The 18,745-nt window shown below is 71.3% G+C and overlaps 2 protein-coding genes across 2 annotated transcripts in view; one reads left to right on the top strand and one right to left on the bottom strand.

Moving 5' to 3' along the window:
• Window positions 1-1,143: 1,143 nt before the first annotated feature.
• LOC135442966 (collagen alpha-1(I) chain-like) lies at window positions 1,144-5,491 on the bottom strand. Its single transcript, XM_064703234.1, has 7 exons — window positions 5,148-5,491; window positions 4,899-5,031; window positions 4,775-4,845; window positions 4,135-4,614; window positions 3,270-3,960; window positions 2,528-2,954; window positions 1,144-1,739 (listed from the first exon to the last, which is right to left on the bottom strand). The coding sequence occupies exons 1-7, from the start codon at window positions 5,489-5,491 to the stop codon at window positions 1,144-1,146; spliced, it is 2,742 nt and encodes a 913-aa protein (XP_064559304.1).
• The window catches only part of PLEC (plectin), a 102,657-nt gene continuing 86,574 nt past the window's right edge, over window positions 2,663-18,745 (top strand). Inside the window, exons 1-2 of the mRNA XM_064703233.1 lie at window positions 2,663-2,853; window positions 5,617-5,794. Of these exons, the coding sequence (XP_064559303.1) occupies window positions 5,635-5,794 (160 nt within the window). The 5' untranslated portion in view covers window positions 2,663-2,853; window positions 5,617-5,634. The remainder of the gene's footprint in view (window positions 2,854-5,616; window positions 5,795-18,745) is intronic.

Here is an 18,745-nt window from a genome sequence, read left to right as displayed (position 1 = left end):
GTGCCAGCGCTGGGATCCCGGCGGGCACCGTGCCAGCCGTGCCAGCCCCGCGCACGTGGCGCCAGCCCCGCTCCCCGCGGAGCGCCGGCGGGTGGAGGTGAGAGCCCGGAGGGTCGGGGGTGCGGGAGGGTCCTGGCCGCACGCCCACCCCCTCTGCAGAGTCCGGTGCCCCGCGCCCCGCGGGTGCCCCGGGCGGGGAGTGCCCGGCGCTGCCGGTGCCAAGCGTGCCGGACCTTTGTCCCCTGACGCCGAGGGGCCCGCGGGGCCCAGCGCGGCTGAAAAGGGCCCTTTGTCCGGCTCTGGCCTGGGGATCCGCTCCCTGCGCCCGTGCCGGCACCGGCACATGACCGCGGAAGGAGCGGCTGCGCCAGCACCGGATCCGGACGGACGGAGCGAGCGACAGCCCCGGTACGGCCGCAGCGGGAGCGGGCGGGGGTCTGAGCCCCTCACGGCAGGTACCACGGAGGGGACAGAGGGACCGGGACAGGGTCCCGACCTCGGCGCTGCCCCAGTGTCGGGTCCCGGGGGTCCTCACGCCTCCCCGCTCCGGGGTGCTCGGGGGTCTCTGCGCCCCGTGGGGTGGGTGCGGTGGTGCTGGGGTTGTCGGGGTCAGTTCGGCACGCGATGGCCCCGATGGGGCTGGGGGTCGGGGGACTGTGCTACGCCAGCAACTGGATGTGGCGGGGGGCACCGGGGGTCTTTGAAGCCCCCGAGACCCCCCCAGTGCGTGTGTGTTTGTGCACAGGTGTGTTCTCTGTGCACACTGCGGTGCTTGAACTAGAGCATGACTGCAGCCGCCGGGGCTGGACACACCCGTGTCCACCCGTGTCCACCACACCCAGGCGTGCTCACGCACTGGGGGGCTGCACACACGCCTGCTCTCTGCTCCAGCTCCTTTTCCCGGCTCCGGTTCCTGGCACCAGCTCCTGCTCCTGGTCCCACTCCAGCCCCTGGTTCCAGCTCCTTTTTCCGCTTCCAGCGCCTTTTCTGGTACCAGCTCCTGTTCCTGGTTCCAGCTCCAGCTCTCGGCCCCAGCTTCGGGACCTGGCAGCAGCTCTGGCTCCCAGCACCAGCTCTGGATTAAGGCAACGGTTCCCAGCCCCGGCTCCCAGCGCTGATCCCCGTCCCCAATCCCATCTCCCCTCAGGGGATCCGCGGCTCCCCAGCTTCCCCAGCCATCCTGCTGCAGCGCTGGTGGCTGGAGCCGTGCTCTGTTCTCTGGCCAGAAGAGAGGCTGCTGGCCGGCAGGGTGTGAGCACCGTGCCAGGGCCGTGCCAGGGCTCCCATCTCAGCCCTCCGGCACCGCACTCCCCTGGGCTCTGGATGCGGCAGCCGGCCGCCGTCAGACGTGCCGCTGATGGGCCAGCGGTGAGCGGTGATGCGGCCGGTTCCGGGCCGGTGATGCAGCCGGTGCTGGGCTGGTGCTGTGCCGGTTCTGGACAGGTGCTTGGCCGGTGCTGGGCCGGTGCTGTGCTGGTTCTGGGCAGGTGCTTGGCCGGCTCTGGGCCGGTTCTGGGCAGGTGCTGGGCCGGTGCTGGGGCCGGTTCTGGGCCGGTGCTGGGCCGGTGCTGGGCCTGTGCTGGGGCCGGTTCTGGGCCTGTGCTGGGGCCGGTGCTGGGCCAATGCTGGGCCGGTGCTGGGCCAGTGCTGGGCCGGTGTTGAGCCGGTGCTGGGCCGGTGCTGGGCCCACAATTGAGCGCCCAGCGGGGCGGGCGGTGCCGAGCGGCTGCGGGACTTCCCTGCGGGAGCGCGGGGCGGGACCGGCTCCGCCGGGAGCGCTGGGCGGGGTTCGCCCTCTCCACACTGGTTGCAGTGGGGAGGGTTAACCCTCTCCGCGTTCGGTGTGCTGGTCACAGCCACCCTCTCCGGACTGGATGTACTGGGTGTACTGGTCAGTTAACCCCTGCCTGCCCGGGGAACTGGGAGCGCTGGTCGGGGTTAACCCTCTCCATACTGGATGTGCTGGGGAGAGTTAATCCTCTGCGGATTGGGTGTGCAGGGGAGGGTTAACCTGTTCCGTACGGAGTGTACTGGGTGCGCTGGTCACAGTTAACCCGTGCCGTGCTGGCCGTACTGGGAGCGCTGGTCACAGTTAACCCGTGCCGTGCTGGCTTTACTGGGAGCACTGGCCGGGGTTAGCTCCGGGTTCTGGCTGTACTGGGAGCACTGGTCAGGGTTACCCCCTGGTTCTGGCTGTACTGGGAGCACTGGTCAGGGTTAGCCCCTGGTTCTGGCTGTACTGGGAGCACTGGTCAGGGTTGGTCCCCCATTCTGGCTGTACTGGGAGCACTGGCCGGGGTTGGCCCCCGGTTCTGGCTGTACTGGGAGCACTGGTCAGGGTTGCGCCCTGGTTCTGGCTGTACTGGGAGCACTGGCCGGGGTTGGTCCCCCATTCTGGCTGTACTGGGAGCACTGGTCAGGGTTGGAACCCCATTCTGGCTGTACTGGGAGCACTGGCCGGTGCTGTCCCCTGGTTCTGACTGTACTGGGAGCACTGGCCGGGGTTGGCCCCCGGTTCTGGCGGTACTGGGAGCACTGGTCGGCGTTAATCCTTCCCGCGCCGGGTGCCGGGGGTGCCTCCCCCGCGGGGTGCGCGGCTGTGGAGGGTGGGGCGCTGCGATAAGGCGCCCCCCGCTGCCCGCCCCCCGCCCCGCCCCTGCCGCGAAGCCGGAGCCGGAGCCGGTGCCGGTGCGGGCGGAGCCCCCGGGGCCATTTTCCCCCGGAGCCCCCGCGCTACCGGTGCCGGTGCTCCCCGCCGGTGCCGCATCTCCTCCGGAGCCCTCCCGGTGCCGGCGCCGTTTCCCCCCCCGGTCATGCCCCCCCGGCGCGTCTTGGCGGAGATCGTGGCGCTCGGTGAGTCCCCGCGCGTGGGACCCCTCTCGCCCACTTCCCCGTGGGGCCGGGAGCGGCGGGGGTGAGGGGGGATTGGAGGATGCTGCGGGGCTGCGGCAGGGCTGGAGGGGAGGGGGGACTGCGGCGTGGAGGGTGGTGCGGGAGGGCTGTGCTGGGGGCTCGAGGGGTGTTTGGGTGCCCAGACCGGAGTCTGGGTGCTGAGACCCGAGTCTGGGGGCAGGAGGGTCCCTGTGACCCCCTCTGCGGTGCGGGGAGGCGGCGCCAGGCCTGGGGCGGAGGGGCTGCTCGGGGGATGTGGGCGATGGAGCCGCTGACTCAGGCTTGGCACCGCGCTGTGCCCCACGCCCGCCCCCGCCTGCTCCCCCTCACTTTGCCCCCTACGCCCGCCCCCCAGCTCTTCCCCACGCCCACCCCACTGCCGGGGTGCCGGTGATGCCCGTGGGTCTGGGGGTGCCGGTGATGCCCGGTGGGTCTGGGGTGCCGGTGATGCCCCCCCTGGGGTCTGGGGGCGGCCGGTGGTGCCTGATGGGTCTGGGGCGCCGGTGAGGCCCGATGGGTCTGGGGGTGCCGCTGATGCCCGATGGGTCTGGGGGTGCCGGTGATGCCAGTGGGTCTGGGGGTGCCGCTGATGCCCTGGGTCTGGGGGCGCCGGTGATGCCCGTGGGTCTGGGGGCGCCGGTGATGCCCGATGGGTCTGGGGGCGCCGGTGATGCCCGTGGGTCTAGGGGCGCCGGTGATGCCCTGGGTCTGGCGGTGCTAGGGATGCCGTGGGTCTGGGGGCGCCGGTGATGCCCTGGGTCTGGCGGTGCTAGGGATGCCGTGGGTCTGGGGGCGCCGGTGATGTCGGTCACTCCGGGGTCCCAGGGCGCCGGGAGGGCCGAGCGCTGTGGTGTCGGTGATGCCGGTGGGTCCCGGTGCTGGGCCCGGTGCTGCTGGGCCCGGTGACTTTCCGGGGTTCGGAGCTTCTGCAAATGGCGCCTGGGCCGCGGCAAACGCCCGGTGCTGCCGGCTCCCCGGGGAACAAGCCCGAGCCGGTGCCGGGGCTGCGGTGGCGCCGGGGCTGCGGTGGGATAGCGGAGGCGCCGGGATCGCGGAGGTGTCGGGATGCTGGGGGCAGGATCACGGAGATGCCGGCAGAGCGGAGGCAGCGGGATGGCGGAGGTGCCGGGATGGCGGGGGCGGGATCACGGAGGTGCCGGGATGATGGAGGCGGGATGGCGGAGGTGCCGGCATGGAGGGGGCAGGATCACGGAGGTGCCGGCATCACGGAGTCATCGCTACCGGCAGCCTCCGTCCGCTCCCCTAGGAGCGCTCCCGGTACCGAGGGGCTGTAACCGGCACCGACCCCGCGGGCGCCCGAACCCCGGCCGAACCCTGGCCGAACCCCGCGGCCGCTCCGAGACACCGAGCCGGCCTGGCCGCTGCCCCGGTGCGGTCCTGTCTCCCACGCCTTCGGTCCGGCTGCTCTTCCCGTGAGCGACCCGGCTGCGGCGGCACCGCGGGCGAGTTCCCGGTGCCGGACCAGCCATCGCCGCCGCTCCCTGCCCATCCCTTCGCCGCGGTGGCCCCGTGGGGACCGTGTCCCTAGCGACAGCGCCGTGCACGGCCCGGCTCGGCACGGACGCCGCTTTCCCGGGGCTGTCCCGAGGGGTTCCGGTGATTCCGCCGGGCGCTGCACCGGGAGCCGCCGGTGCTGCGATCCCGGTGTCCCTAGCACCGCCTCTCTGCCGCAAGAGCTGGGGTCGGCGGTACCGGGGGTTTCTGAAGCGAGAGAGAAGGAGGTGGCAATGCGGGGGTCTCTGGTGTCTGAAGCCAGAGAGGGGGCGGTAGCGATGCCAGGGGTCCCCGGTGACCCGGTGCCAGGGGTCCCTGAAGCGAGAAGGAAGGAGGTGGCAATGCGGGGGTCTCTGGTGCCCGGTACCGAGGGACCCTGAAGGGAGAGGAGGGGTAGCGGTTGTGCTGGGGGTCTCTGGTGCCCGGTGCTGGGGCTCCCTGCAGCAAGAGAGAGGGCAGTGGTGATGTCGGGGGTCTCTGGTGCCCGGTACCGGGGGTCCCTGAAAGGAGAGGGGAGTGGTGGCGATGCCAGGGATCCCTGGTGCTCTGGTGCCGAGGGTCCCTGAAACGAGAGGGGGGCAGTGGCGGTGCCGAGGGTCTCTGGTCCTCTGATACTGGGGGTCCCTGAAGCGAGAGAGGGGGGCAGTGGCGGTGTGGGGGCCCCTGGTGCCCGGTGCCCGGGGGTCCCTGAAAGGAGAAGGAAGGAGGTGGAGGTTCCGAGCGTCCCTGGTGCCCGTTACCGGGGGTCCCTGAAGGGAGAAGGAGGGGTAGTGGTGACGCCGGGGGTCCCTGAAGCAAGAGGGAAAGAGATGGCCGTGCCGGTTGTCTCTGGTGCTCTGGTACCGGGGATCCCTGAAGCAAGAGAGAGGGCAGTGGTGATGTCGGGGGTCTCTGGTACTCGGTACCGGGAGTCCCTGAAGCCAGAGAGGGGGCGGTAGCGATGCCGGGGGTCCCTGCTGCCCCGGTACCGGGGGTCCCTGAAGCGAGAAGGAAGGAGGTGGCGGTGCCAGAGGTCCCTGGTACCCGGTGCCGGGGGTCCGTAGTGTTCGAATGCAATGGTCCCGGTACCGGGGGTCCCTAGCATACGAAGGCGATGGTGCCGGTACCGGGGGTCCTTGAAGGGATAGAGAAGGAAGTGGCGGTGCCAGAGGTCCCTGGTGCCGGGGGTGCCCGGTACCGGGGGTCCCTGACGCCGTCCCTCTGTCGCAGGAGCCGGGGTCGGCGGCGATGGCGGAGGAGAGCTCGAGTGGCAGCAGCGGCTCGCCTGGCGCCGGGGACACGCTGCCCTGGAACCTGGGCAAGCACCAGCGCTCCCAGCGCGCCAAGGCGGCCGCGGGCAACGGGACGGTGCTGGACCCCGCCGAGAGAGCCGTCATCCGCATCGCAGGTACGGCCCGGGGGCGGGAACGCGTCCGGGGGGCCGGGGTGTGTCGAGGGGGTCGGGCCGTGTCGGGGGGCTCGGAATGAGCCGCTGAGGGGGGCCGGGGGGGGGCGGGGACGTGTCCGGGTCTCTGGGACGTGACCTGGGGCACTCGGTGTGCTCGGGGGGATGGAGGGACCGGCGGTGTCTGGAGGCCCGTGGGGGTCTCACGGGGGTCGGGCCGTGTCGGGGGGCTCGGAATGAGCCGCTGTGGGGTGTCGGGGGTCGGGATGTGTCCGGGTCTCTGGGACGTGACCCGGTGCTCAGCAGGATGGAGGGGTCGGCGGTGTCTGGAGGCCAGTGGGGGTCTCACGGGGGTCCGGCCGTGTCGGGGGGCTCGGAATGAGCCGCTGTGGGGGGGTCGGGATGTGTCCGGGGCTTTGGGACGTGACCCGGTGCTCAGGGGGATGGAGGGGTCGGCGGTGTCTGGAGGCCAGTGGGGCGATGCCGTGGGGGTCCCACGGGGGCCGGGACATCGAGGGGTGACACAGCGCCGGGAGCTGTGCTGAGGTCGAGGCAGTGAAGCCGCGATGGAGGATGCCGTGCCGAGCTGTGCCGTGCCGTGCCGAGCTGTGCCGTGCCATGCGGTCCCCGCACAGCTGCCAGCGCATCCCCATAAAATGCTCAGCGTTTCCCCCCATAGATCGCTCAGCCCCCCCGCGGCACAGAGCCCTCCCCCCGGCTATTTCCGTTCCACCTCCCTGTCCTTCCCCGCCTCCCTCCCTCCCCGCCCCCCCTCACCCCCCCCGCGCTGTCCCCGCTCGAGTTTCGGGGCATTAATGTCTATTTTTAGGGATGACGATGCCCCGTCCCATGGGGCCGGTGTGTGTCCCCCCCCCCTCAGCTCGCCCACGGCCGGGACTGCGCTCCGAGGGGGGGGTGTTGGGGGCCGCGGTGGGGCCGTGCCCCTCAGGTGGCACTGGGACACGGAGCTTTGAAAATCCCTCGGTTTTTAAAAATCCGGGGGCTGTGATGTCCCTGTCCCCAGCCGGAGGGGACGCGGGGGTCTCTGAGAGGGGCTGAGCATTCAGCAGGGGAGGGGGCGCCGGGTCTGCCCCTCGAGCGAGGGGGAGATGTCGGGGTGCGAATCGGGGGAGTCCCTGAGCCGGCTGTGGGGTGCACTGGGTACCCCCCAGCCCATCCTTCACCACCTGTGATCCCAGCCCTACACTGTCCCCTATCACCTGTGACCCGTGTCCCTTATCACCTGCGACCCCTGTCCCTTATCACCTGCCCCTCGTTCTCCTCTGGGCACCCGTGGGTGCCCCACGGTCGGGGTCAGCAGTATCGGGGTTCGGGCAGTGCCACATCCCCAGCACCGAGTGACCCCTTTGGGGGGGCCTGGAGGACTTTCCTTGCCCCGTGCCCCGTGGGGTGCCCTGGCCCGTGGGGTGCTCTGTCCCGTGGGGTGCTCTGCCCCACGGGGCCGTTTCCGTGGCTCGGTGCCGTGCCCGTGGGTCGGTGCCGTGCCCGTGGGCGCCGTTTCCGCGCTTCGGGGCGGTGTCCGGCGGTTCCTTTAAAGGGCTGGGCGGGGGCACGCCCCGTCCCCAGTCCCGTCCCCTGTCCCGTCCCCTGCGCCGTCCCCTGTCCCGTGCCCCTGCCCGGCCGCGGGGTGCGGGGCCGCCGAGCCGCCGGACACGCCGGACACCCCGGGCCCTCCGGACCCCGGCCCCGGCTCCCGCCCTCGCCCCCCCAAATCCGCCCCCCGCCGCCATGGCCGCCGCCGGGCCCCCTCCCGAGCCTGAGGAGCAGGACTTCATCCAGGCCTACGAGGACGTGCGGGAGCGCTACAAGGGTACGGGACCCCCGCCCCAGTCGGGCCTGCCGGGGGGCGCCGTGGGGCGCCGGTCGCGGGGGGGGCCGGGGGAGCGCGGCCGCTCATTCCCATAATTGGGCACGGCGGGCACCGCCAGCCCCGCCACGGCCGGGGGGGCCGGCCCGGGGGGTCGGGGGGGGCCGGGGGACACGGCCCGGCAGCGCCGACCCCGCGGGGACCCCCCGGTCACTGCCCTCACCGGGGCTCGGGGGGCTCGGGGGGCTGGGGGGGCTCTGCCCGCGACCCCCGGAGCGGCCGGAGGGGTCGGGGGCGGCATGGTGGGGCGGGGGGGTCCATCGGAATGTTCTGGGGACAGAGGGGCTGCCGGGGGGCTGGGGGGGCGCGGAAGGGACACTCAGGGTGGTCAGGGTGCGGTGGAGCGCCGGTGATCGGTGGTGGCATTGGTGGCATCGGTGACATCGGTGGCATTGGTGACACCGGTGACATCGGTGGCATCCCGGGGTGTGAGCCCCGCGCCGGGAGGTGGCTCTGGCCCCGGCCGTGCCCCCGGTGCCTGGCGGTGGCCGAGGGCGCCCCGGTGTCGCGGCGTGGGGCGGCAGCGGCCGCGGCCATGCCCTTACATGGGAGCGGTGCTGCGTGCGGGGGGAGCCCCCCCGGGCCGAGCCGGGGGTCCCAGCTGTCCCCGCTGCGGGGTCCCGCCCGTCGGGGGGTCTGGCTGCTCCCCCAGAGGGGCATCCCGGTGTCGGGGTGCTGGGAACGGCCTGCGGTCCCTGCCTGTGCCACCAGCAGCTGTGGCACTGTCCCGATGTCCCCCGGCTGAGGGACCCTGGGGCACTTGGTGCTGTCAGGAGCGGCTCGGCAAGTCTGAGCCTGGCAGATCTCAGCACGGCCCGGGTGCCACCGGCAGGGGTGGCACACGGTTTGGCAGCTGCTGGCAGGGGTTCACTGTCACCGTGCTGTGCCACCTCTCCAGGTGCTGGCAGGTGTTCATTGTCACTGTACTGTGCCACCTCTCCAGGTGCTGGCAGGTGTTCATTGTCACTGTACTGTGCCACCTCTCCAGGTGCTGGCAGGTGTTCATTGTCACCGTGCTGTGCCACCTCTCTGGGTGCTGGCAGGTGTTCGTTGTCACCGTGCTGTGCCACCTCTCCAGGTGCTGGCAGGTGTTCATTGTCACCGTGCTGTGCCACCTCTCCAGGTGCTGCTGGGTTTGGGTTTGTGGGTCCTGACGTGGGAGTTTGGTGTCATTCTGCTCCCACCTCACCATGTGCCAGCAGGTTCAGTGTCACACTGTGGTCCCACCTCTCCAGATGCTGGCAGGTTCAGTGCTGTAGGTCCTGGACCAGGTGTTTGCTGTCACTGTGTCACCTCACCTTGCCAGGTGCTGGCAGGTTTGATATCACTTTGTGACTCCACCTTTCTTGATGCCAGAGTTTGGTGCTGTTGGGCACAGGCTGTGCTTGATGTCACTCCTCAGTGAGTGCCAGAGGGTTTGGTGTCACCACACAGAGGGTTTGGTGTCACTGCACAGTGTCACCTCACTGGGTGCCATCAGGGCACCTAGATTGGGGGTCCCTGTCCTACCTTGCCAGGTGCTGGTGGGTTTGGTGTCACCCCCACCTTGCTTGGTGCTGGGGTTTTGGACACGGGCTGGGCTTAGTGTCCCCATGCAGTCACTCCTCAGTGAGTGGCAGAGGGTTTGGTGTCACCGTGTGACCCCACCTTGCTTGGTGCCAGGGTTTGGTGCTGTTGGACTCAAGCTGTGCTCGGTGTCACTCCTCAGAGAGTGCCAGAAGGTTTGGTGTCACTGCACAGAGGTTTGGTGTCACTGCACAGTCCCACCTCTATGGATGCCAGCAGGGCACCGAGACTGGGGGTCCCTGTCCTACCTTGCCAGGTGCTGGTGGGTTTGGTGTCACCCCCACCTTGCTTGGTGCTGGAGTTTTGGACACGGGCTGGGCTTAGTGTCCCCATGCAGTCACTCCTCAGTGAGTGGCAGAGGGTTTGGTGTCACCGTGTGACCCCACCTTGCTTGGTGCCAGGGTTTGGTGCTGTTGGACACGAGCTGTGCTCGGTGTCACTCCTCAGAGAGTGCCAGAGGGTTTGGTGTCACTGCACAGAGGTTTGGTGTCACTGCACAGTCCCACCTCTCCGGATGCCAGCAGGGCACCGAGACTGGGGGTCCCTGTGCCCCCTTGCCAGGTGCTGATGGGTTTGTTGCCCTGGCCAGGGCTGGCTGTGGATGCCCGGTGGCTCAGTGGCCCGAGGGCAGTTTGTCTGCAGGGCTGGTGATGTCAGGGCTGAGCCAGCACAGCCGGGCAGGGTGACACAGCGGCGGTGACACAGCGGGGTGGGCACGGAGCCCATCGGGGCTGCTGATCCCTGCCAGCGGCTGGCACGTGCCATCCCTGAGGCCCAGAGCCCAGGGGACCCAGCAGCCGCGCTGCCAGGGACTCTGCCATGCATGAGACAGGGCTGGGAGGAGCTGTGGTGGCCCTGGCGTGGGGCTGGGGACACCGAGGGTGCTGGGATCCCAAAGTGAAATGGGTGCCAAGCACCTCGTGCCCCCTTTATTGGAGCCATTAATGTGGCACAGGGCCTGGTGGGCACTGAAGCCAGGCTGGAGGACACTGTCTCCACTGCCATCATCACCACTGTCATTGTCACATTGTCACCTTGTCACCAGGCCTGGCACGGTGTTCATGCTCTGTCACCTGTGAGGGACAGCTGGGCCCTGGGACACCCTGGCCCTTCACCAGGGTTTGGGGTGAGGACCATGCCAGTGTCCCTGCCAGGGTCCCTGGGATGGCTGGGGGTCACAGGGGCCATGCCACAGTGCAGTGGCTGTGCCACAGTCCTTCCCAGTGTCCCTGGGGGTGGACAGTGGCCCAGTGGCTGCACTATGGTGACTGTGCCACAGTCCCTCCTGGTGTCCCTAGGGCTTGGGGGCTGGCTGGTGTGCCTCCTGGTGTCCTTCCTGGTGTCCCTCCTGGCGTCCCTGCTGGTGTCCCTATTGGTGTCCCCAGGACTTGGAGGCTGGCCAGCGTCTCCAGTGTGGTGGCCAGTAGCTATGGTGGCTACAGTATGGTGGCCTTCTGATGTCCCCAGGCCTGGCTGGTGTCCCCAGTGTGGTGGCCATGCCACAGTCCCTTTTGATGTCCCCAAGGCTGGCTGGTGGCCTCATGTGGTGGCCGTGCCACAGCCCCTTTTGATGTCCCTGGGGCTGAGTGGTGGCCACACTGTGGTGGCTGTTCTGCCGTCTCTCCTCAGAGACTGGATGTTGGCTGCAGTGGTCAGGGTGTGGTGGCAGTGTCAGGGTCCTGCTTGGTGTCCCCAGGGCTCGGGGGTGGCTGTGCTGTGGTGACCAGGGGCTGTGCTGGGTCCCTCCTGGTGTCCCTGGGGCTCAGGGCTTGGCCAGTGGCTGTGGTGGAGGGGCTGTGCTGAGTCCCTTCTGATGTGCCCGGGGCTGGCCAGTGGTGACAGCACGGTGGCCATGCCGCAGTCCTTGGTGTCCTCAGGCCTGGCTGGTGGTCATGATGTGGTGGCTGTGCCACAGTCCCTCCTGGTGTCCCCAGGGCTGGCTGGTGGCCACAGTGTGGTGGCCATACCACAGTCCTTAGTGTCCCCAGGGCTGCCTGGTGGCCACAGTGTGGCGGCCATACCACAGTCCTTAGTGTCCCCAGGGCTGGCTGGTAGCCACAGTGTGGTGGCCATACCACAGTCCTTAGTGTCCCCAGGGCTGGCTGGTGGCCACAGTGTGGTGGCCATACCACAGTTCTTGGTGTCCCCAGGGCTGGCTGGTGTCCCCAGTGCAGTGGCCATTCCTGGCTGGCTTTGGGCCTGCTGTGGCCATGCAGAGCTGAGCCTGAGACCTGGCTGGCCCCAGACAGTGGTGCCAGTGCCAGCTGGGGGGGGTCCCCTGCCCCCTCGGGGACTGACCCCCACCCAGCACTGCTGGCAGGGCAGGACTGAGACCCCCCCACACCTCGGGGATGGCCCAAATGGGGGGAACTGGGGGGCTGTACTGGAATGGGAGGGGGCTGGGCATGGGGGGCACGGTGTGTGCTGGGTGGGAGGGGGTCTGTGCTGTGCTGGGCTGGGGGGGTCTGGGAGGTGGGAGCACGCTGGTTGGGAGGGGTCTGTGCTGTGCTGTGTGTGTCTGTGCCGTGCTTGTGGGGGATAGGGGGCTGTGCTGGGGTGGAGGGGAGGCTGTGCTCTTATTGATGGGGGGGTCTCTGGTGTGCTGTTATTGATCGGGGGGGTCTCTGCCGTGCCGTGCCGTGCCGTGCCGTGCCCGGGGGCTGCGGGGCCGGTCCCATCCGCCGGAGGGGGGGCGGTGTCGGTGCCGCAGGGGCGGGGGGCTGCGGCGGCGGGGCGGGGCGGGGCGGGGCCGCGGCCGGAGGGGCGGGACGGACCCGCCCCGGGGCTGCGGGACCGGCCGGCAGCGTGCGGGAGTGCGGGCGGCCATGGAGGGGGCGCGGGGCATCCACCACGAGATCGCCTCCCTCAAAGGTACCGGCAAAGGGGGCACCGGGAGCGCTCCCGGGCCAGGCCCGCGGGCACCGGCGGCGATTCCGCGTCCCGGGGAGGGCTCCGCGTCCCGCGGGGGTGGGGGCCGCGTCCCGGGGAGCTCCGCATCCCTCCTGTGCCAATGGCGCAGCGCGGGCAGGAGGGCGGGGGTCAGCGGGGACGCCCCGGCATCGCCGGCACGGCTCGGAGCTCCTCGGTGCCGCCGGGCCCCTGGCCGAGTTACCGAGTTACTGCAGAGCCGGAGCGCTGGGCCGTGAGTAACGGGCACCGGCGGGTGCCGGTCACGGGGCTGCTGCCGCCACCGGGGCCTGTGGCACCGCAGCAGCGGGCACAGAGCCACCGCAGCGAGCCACCGAACGGAGCCCGGCCAGGGTGGGCATGGACCCGGCCAGAGATGGGATGGAGGCCGGGAAAGTCGCCATGGAGCCCGGCAGCCTCAGGGTGAAGTCGGGGAGGGTCGGACACCGGCGGGGGTCGTGAGGGATCTCGGGTGGGTGGGGTCGTGATGGATCTCGGGTGGGTGGGGACGATCCAGGCAAGGTTCGGGATGGACCCCGGTGGGCTCGGGGCGCCCAGCCGCTGTGGGGATGCCGCAGGGCCCAGAGAAAGGATCCCGGGTTGTGTCCCCTCCGGCAGAGCCCGGGCTGCGGCGAGGCTGATTTACGGTGGGAAGCATCCCAGGGATCCCCGCTGGCGCCGGGACCCCCGCCGGCACCGGCCTCATTATGAGCCGGCCGCTGGCCGCGCTGCCCTCCGCAAACAGCCGCGGCTTTGTTCCGCTGGGCACGGGGAGCCCGGCGGCCCCGCCAGACCCCGGCACTGGCACCGGCACCGCCGCTGGCACCGGCACCGGGACGGCAGCGCCGGGCCCGTGGCCAGAAGCCGCTGCCGCAAGCGCTGCCCGCCCCACATTTGGGGAACTGCCCGAGCCTTCCATGGGGTAGGGGTGAGGAGCACATGGGGTGCACAGGAGCGGGATTGTGGGGTGCCCCAGCCCCCCGTGCTGCTCCCGGCCCGCCCCGAGCGCAGCTGCGGGGCCGATGCGGGACGGCTCCTCCCGGTGGGTGCGGGGTTTGGCGCGCCCTGCCCGGCGCGGGGACAGCGGCGGGACGCTGGCGGTGGCCCCGCTGTCACATCGCGTTGGATCACGGCGGGCGGCGGGCGCTGACGCGGCACTTCCCGGAGAGAGGGAGCCGCCGGCGCGGCCGTGACCCCGCTGCGGGCCGGGGGTGCGGGGCCGCGGCTGGGGGGGACACGCTCCTGCTGTCCCCGTCACTTCCCTAGAGATGCCCCCAGTGCTTTCTCCATCGCAGGCACCATCACTCCTCATTGCTGCTCCCCATTTCTCATCTCTGCCCCCCTTTATCCCCATCCCTGCCCCTGTCACTTCCCTAGAGATGCCCTCCATCGCAGGCACCACCACTCTCCCATTGCTGCCCGCCGTAATTTCTCATCTCTGCCCCCTTTATCCCCATCCTTGTCCCCTGTCACTTCCCTAAGGATGCCCCCAGTGCTTCCTCCATCACAGGCATCACCACTCTCCCATTGCTGCTCCCCATAATTTCTCATCTCTACCCCCCTTTATCCCCACCCCTGCCCCCATCACTTCCCTAGAGATGCCTTCCATTGCAGGCACCATCACTCCTCATTGCTGCTCCCCGTAATTTCTCATCTCTGCCCCCTTTATCCCCATCCTTGTCCCCTGTCACTTCCCTAAGGATGCCCCCAGTGCTTCCTCCATCACAGGCATCACCACTCTCCCATTGCTGCTCCCCATAATTTCTCATCTCTACCTTTATCCCTTATACCCTTTATCCCCACCCCTGCCCCCATCACTCCCCTAGAGATGCCCTCCATCGCAGGCACCACCACTCCCCCATTGCTGCCCCCCGTAATTTCTCATCTCTGCCCCCCTTTATCCCCATCCCTGTCCCCCATTATTCCCCCTCCCTCCATCCCCAGCCACTGCCCCCCTCACTCCTGCCATGTCTCCCACCCCGCTGGGATTCTGGGGTGCTGTGGGGCTCAGACAGCCACTGATGCTCTCCCAAGGTGTTCCCTTTGAGGGGCTCTGGGCACCCCAGTGCTCCCAGTGCCGCTGCACCAGCTGTGCTGGGGCCCCGGTGATGGGGGCTCTCGCAATGCCCCACTCCGCCACCCGGCTCTGCCCTCGGCGTTGGGGAAGTTGTGCAAGTCCTGGTGGGGCCCCCGGAGATGCCAGTGTGTGCTCATCAGCCCAGCGGCTTTGGGATCCCCGGGGCAGCTCTGGGGCGGGCACCCCGCAGGCAGCAGCCCCCCATGCCTGGGTCGCTGCTCCCCACCAGTAAAACCCAGTGAATCCCAGTGAATCCCATCGGCAGGGACAGGGGTGCCGTGGGGGTGTCCCCTCCATCCCCCCAAGGCTGCTGGGGGCTCCTGCTGCAGCCTCGCAGCATCATCCCTGTGCCCCAACCTCACTGTGCCTGTCCAGGGGTGCTGAGGGATCCCTTGGGGGGTTCCTCCCCTTTTGGGGTCTGTGAGCCTGGGACCCCTCGGCGTGGGGGACAGCCTTGCACCCCAGTTCCTCCTGCTCTGTGGTGGGGGTGCCACCCCACACCCCCTCACACAGAACCCGGAGAGGAGGGGTCTCCAGTGCCCTCCCACCCCCACGGCGGCGCTGGGGGTCCCGCTGCCGTGCCGGGGGCCGTGCTGTGTCCCCGCCGTGCCGGTGCGGGTTGTCGGGCGGTGCTCGGTGCCGGGGGGCTCGGGGGAGTGGCAGCTGCCTCTCGTTCGTCCCCACCTGCCACCCGGAGGGCGTGGCGCGGCGCAGCCGTGCCACCGCCAGGGCTGTGCCACCGCCAGGGCTGTGCCACCGCCAGGGCTGTGCCACCGCTGGGGCTGTGCCACCGCCGGGGGGTCCCCCTGGGGACGCCGGGACAAACAGGGGCAGGAGCAGAGCAAATATTGACGTGGCAGGATGTGGCTGCCGAGCCCTGCCCGTGCCCGCACCCCTGCCCGCACCTGTGCCCGTGCACCTGCTCGTCCCCCTGCAGCCCGTGGCTGTGCCCGCAGCCCGTGGTTCTCCCCGCAGCCCGGGATGCTCGGCGAGCCGGGAGGGGCCGTGCCTGGCCGTCCCTCCTCCCAGGGACCCCGGGCTCTCGGTCCTCTCCGAGCTCGGGGACAGCCGCGGCTCAGGGTCCCTGCCCGGGCTCAGGGAGCCCCTCCCAAGCTCAGAGACCCCCGCAGCTCGGTGTCCCCCTCCCGGCTCAGGGACATCCCCCCGGTTCAGGGTCCCCCGGGCACTCCCCGGGGCCGGTCCCGGGGCGGGGGCGGGGCGGGACCCGCGGGGGTTCCCACGCAGGAACCGGCCCGGTGGGTCGGGGCGGGGGGGGGGGAAGGGGGAGGCGGCTCCGGCCGTGCCCCCTCCGGGCGGGAGCCGGGGCCGGGGAGGGGCCGCTGGTGAGTCAGGGCTGGGCCTGGGGCCCCCCCTGACCCCCCCGGCCGGGGGTGGAGCCGCAGCCGCTCCCGCCGTGCCGGCAGCCAGCGCCGCTCCGTGTCGGATCGCGCCGGGACGTGCCGGGCCATACGGGGCTGTACCGGACCGCGCTGGGCTGTGCCGGGCCGTACCGGGCCGAACCGGACCGCGCCGGGCTGGGCTGGAGCACCTGAGCCGTGTGGGACCGTGCTGGGCCGTACCGGACCATAGTGAGCTGGGCCGTGCCGGGCCGTACTGGGCTGTGCTGGGCCGTACTGGGCTGTGCTGGGGCAGCCTGGGCTGTGCCATACGGAGCGGTGCTGAGCTGTGACCGAGCCCTGCGGGCCGTGCCCCGCGCCGCGCTGCCCAGCCATGGTGGCGGGGATGCTGATGCCGCTGGAGCGGCTCCGCTCCATCCTGGAGCTGCTGTTTCGCGAGGGTGTCCTGGTCGGGGAGCGGGACGGCTGCCCCCGGCGCACCCACCCGCAGCTGCCCGGCGTGGCCAACGTGGAGGTGCGGCGCGCCATGGCCTCGCTGCGCTCCCGCGGCCTCGTGCGACAGACGGCGGCCTGGCGACACCTCTACTGGTACCTGACGGACGCCGGCGTGGCCCACCTGCGCCAGTACCTGCGGCTGCCGCCGGACGTGGTGCCGCGCTCGCTGCAGCGCGTTCCGCGGCCCGCCGCCCCCCGGCCCGAGCCCCGGCGCGCCGCTGCCCCGGCCGGCGCTGGCACCCCCCGGGCGCGTCCTGCCGCCGGTGACCGCCTCTACCGCAGGAAGGACGAGGCCCAGGGGCACGTGGAAGCCGCCGCCGTCACCGCGGGGCAGGGGGTGTGCCAGCCGCCCCCCCAGCCCGGCCCGGCCGCAGGTACCAATCAGTGCCCTGGGGTGCGCTCGTGGGTGGGGGGCACTCGAGCCCCGCTGCCAGGGGGGTCTGGGACAAGGACAAGTCCTTAAGGTCCCCTAAGCCCCCCCCAGTTCCGAGCTGAGGATGGGGTGGGGGGTATCTGCAGGCCCCTGCGCTGTCTGGGGTGGGAGGAGGGTGCTGGGGGTTCCTCTCTGTGCCCCCCTGACCCCTCGGGGATGCTCTGGGCAGGAGTGGTCGCTGGGGGATCACGGGGGCCCGGGATGCAGTGAGGTGGCTTCCCGGGGTCCCCAGCGGCCAGTGGGGTGGCAGGACCCGGGGTGCTGCAGGGGTGGCATTGCTGCTGCCTGGAGTGCTGCAGGGGCGGCATTGCTGCTGCCCTCCTGGGCTCCACCACGGTGGGGAGGCCGCTGGGCCGGGGGGGCTGTGCTGGGCCGGGGAACGTGCCATGGGGTGTTCGTGCCGTGGGGTGTCCGTGCCGTGGGGAGCAGCGCTTCAGGGAGGCCATGGCAGAGGGGGGCGACGGACATTCCGTGGGGATTTTGCGCCCCGAGGTCCCCACGGGGCCTGGGGTGGGTCGGACAGACGGCGGCAGCTGGGGCGGGCAGCGCTGCTGGGGAGGGGGCTGCCACTGCCGGGGGGGTCCCCAACCCCTCCTCCTTGGCGACACGCGATCCCGACACACGATCGGCGGCAGCTGGACCCGCGGGGTGCGGGGCGTCCGGTGTCCCACCCCTCCGGGCGGGGCAGCTGCGGTGTCGCTCCGAGGCGGCGGTGAGGGGCCCCCCCCCGATCCCCCCGGGCTGTGAGTCAGCCCGTGGCCGTGGGCAGCCGCCTCCGGTCCAAGTTTCCAGCCTGGAGGCGCCGAGCCCGGGCCCTGCCAGCGCCGTGAGTCACCGGCCGGCGGGGGGGCCGGGCCCGGGAGCTGCTGCCCCGTGGGTGCGGGTCCTGCGCGGGCGGCACCCACGGCCCGTGGGCACGGGAGGGGTTCCCCGGAGCTCTGCCCGGGGGTGGGGTCGCATCTCGCGCTGGGCTCGGGGGCTGCGGTGTCCCCCGACCCTCGCGTGGGACGCGATCGCGGCGCCCCGCCCGTCCCGTCCAGTCCCGCCGTGCCAGCGGATCCGGCTCCAGGCTTTGCCTCCGCCCCAGCAGCCGCTGCCGGAAAACCCGGCCTGGAATCCCGTCTTGCGGGGATGGGGTCGCGCCGGCGGCCGGGATTGTGGGGTGTCTGCGGGGCAGAGGGGGTCCTGGGACCCCCCATATGCCCCATTTTCCCCCCTACCCGGGGGAGCGGCCTCTCTCAGCGGTGGGACCGTGCCGGAGCTCCTAGTCTTGATGCCACAGCGACCCCCGAGGTGACGGCCACCACCCGCCCCGCTGCCGGGGGGTCCGGGGGTCCTGGGGCGCCGCCGCGGTCGCCCCGTCCCGCCCCCGCCCGTGTCATGTTCTAACTCGGGCTCGGTGACGGGCCCCGGTTATTTATATCGACACCCGCGCCCTGCCCGCCCCCCCCCAGCCCCCGCCGCCACCGGCGGAGCCGCGCTGCGCCCTCGCTCACGCTCCGCACCTGTCCGCACCCTGCCCGCACCTGCCCGCACCCTGCCTGCCCATGAAGGTCGTACCGGGTGGGTGAGACCGGTGGGGCTGCGGAAAGGACGGGAACCGGGTGGGGGGGGCTGGCGCCGCCGGGGCGCCTTGTCCCGGGATATAAAAAGCCGGGATGAAGGGGACACTTCGCGGGGGGGGAAGGCGAAGACGCGGAACGGGGGGGACACGGGGGGGCCCTGCCGGTGCGGCGGGCAGGAGGCGTCTCCAGGCGCGGTTCGGGAGGGGTTAAGGCGGAGAGGGCGCTGCCCCGTGGGGGCGGGCGCTGGTTCGTCCCTGACCCGCCGAGCCCGGCCGGTGCCGAGCCCGCGCCGTGCCCCTCATGGAGGACAGCGGGTCCCTGTTCCCATCGCTGGTGGCGGCGGGGCACGCGGCATCCCTCGCCCTGGTCTGGTACTGGCGGCGGCAGCGGGACGAGCCGGGGGGCACCGGTGAGTTGGGCCCCGCTCGGCCCCCCCGCGCCGCGCTCGGCTCGGCCCCTCGCCCCGCCCACCCGGCACGGGCACGAGCACGGGGGGAGCCACACGACACCGGCACCCCGCCGGGTCCCGGGTGGGTGTGGGGGGCCCTGCGGGGACCTGGGGTTTCGCACCCACGGTGGGATGGGGGACAAGGGGAGCGACGCGCTGCTCTGGGCTCTGGGGGGCGTCACCTGCCGTGGGGCAGCATCCCGGGGGGAGTGGTACC

This window comes from Zonotrichia leucophrys, chromosome 2, assembly GCF_028769735.1.
Source record: "Zonotrichia leucophrys gambelii isolate GWCS_2022_RI chromosome 2, RI_Zleu_2.0, whole genome shotgun sequence".
Lineage (NCBI taxonomy): Eukaryota > Metazoa > Chordata > Aves > Passeriformes > Passerellidae > Zonotrichia > Zonotrichia leucophrys.
This window is presented reverse-complemented; position numbering and strand designations above follow the sequence as displayed.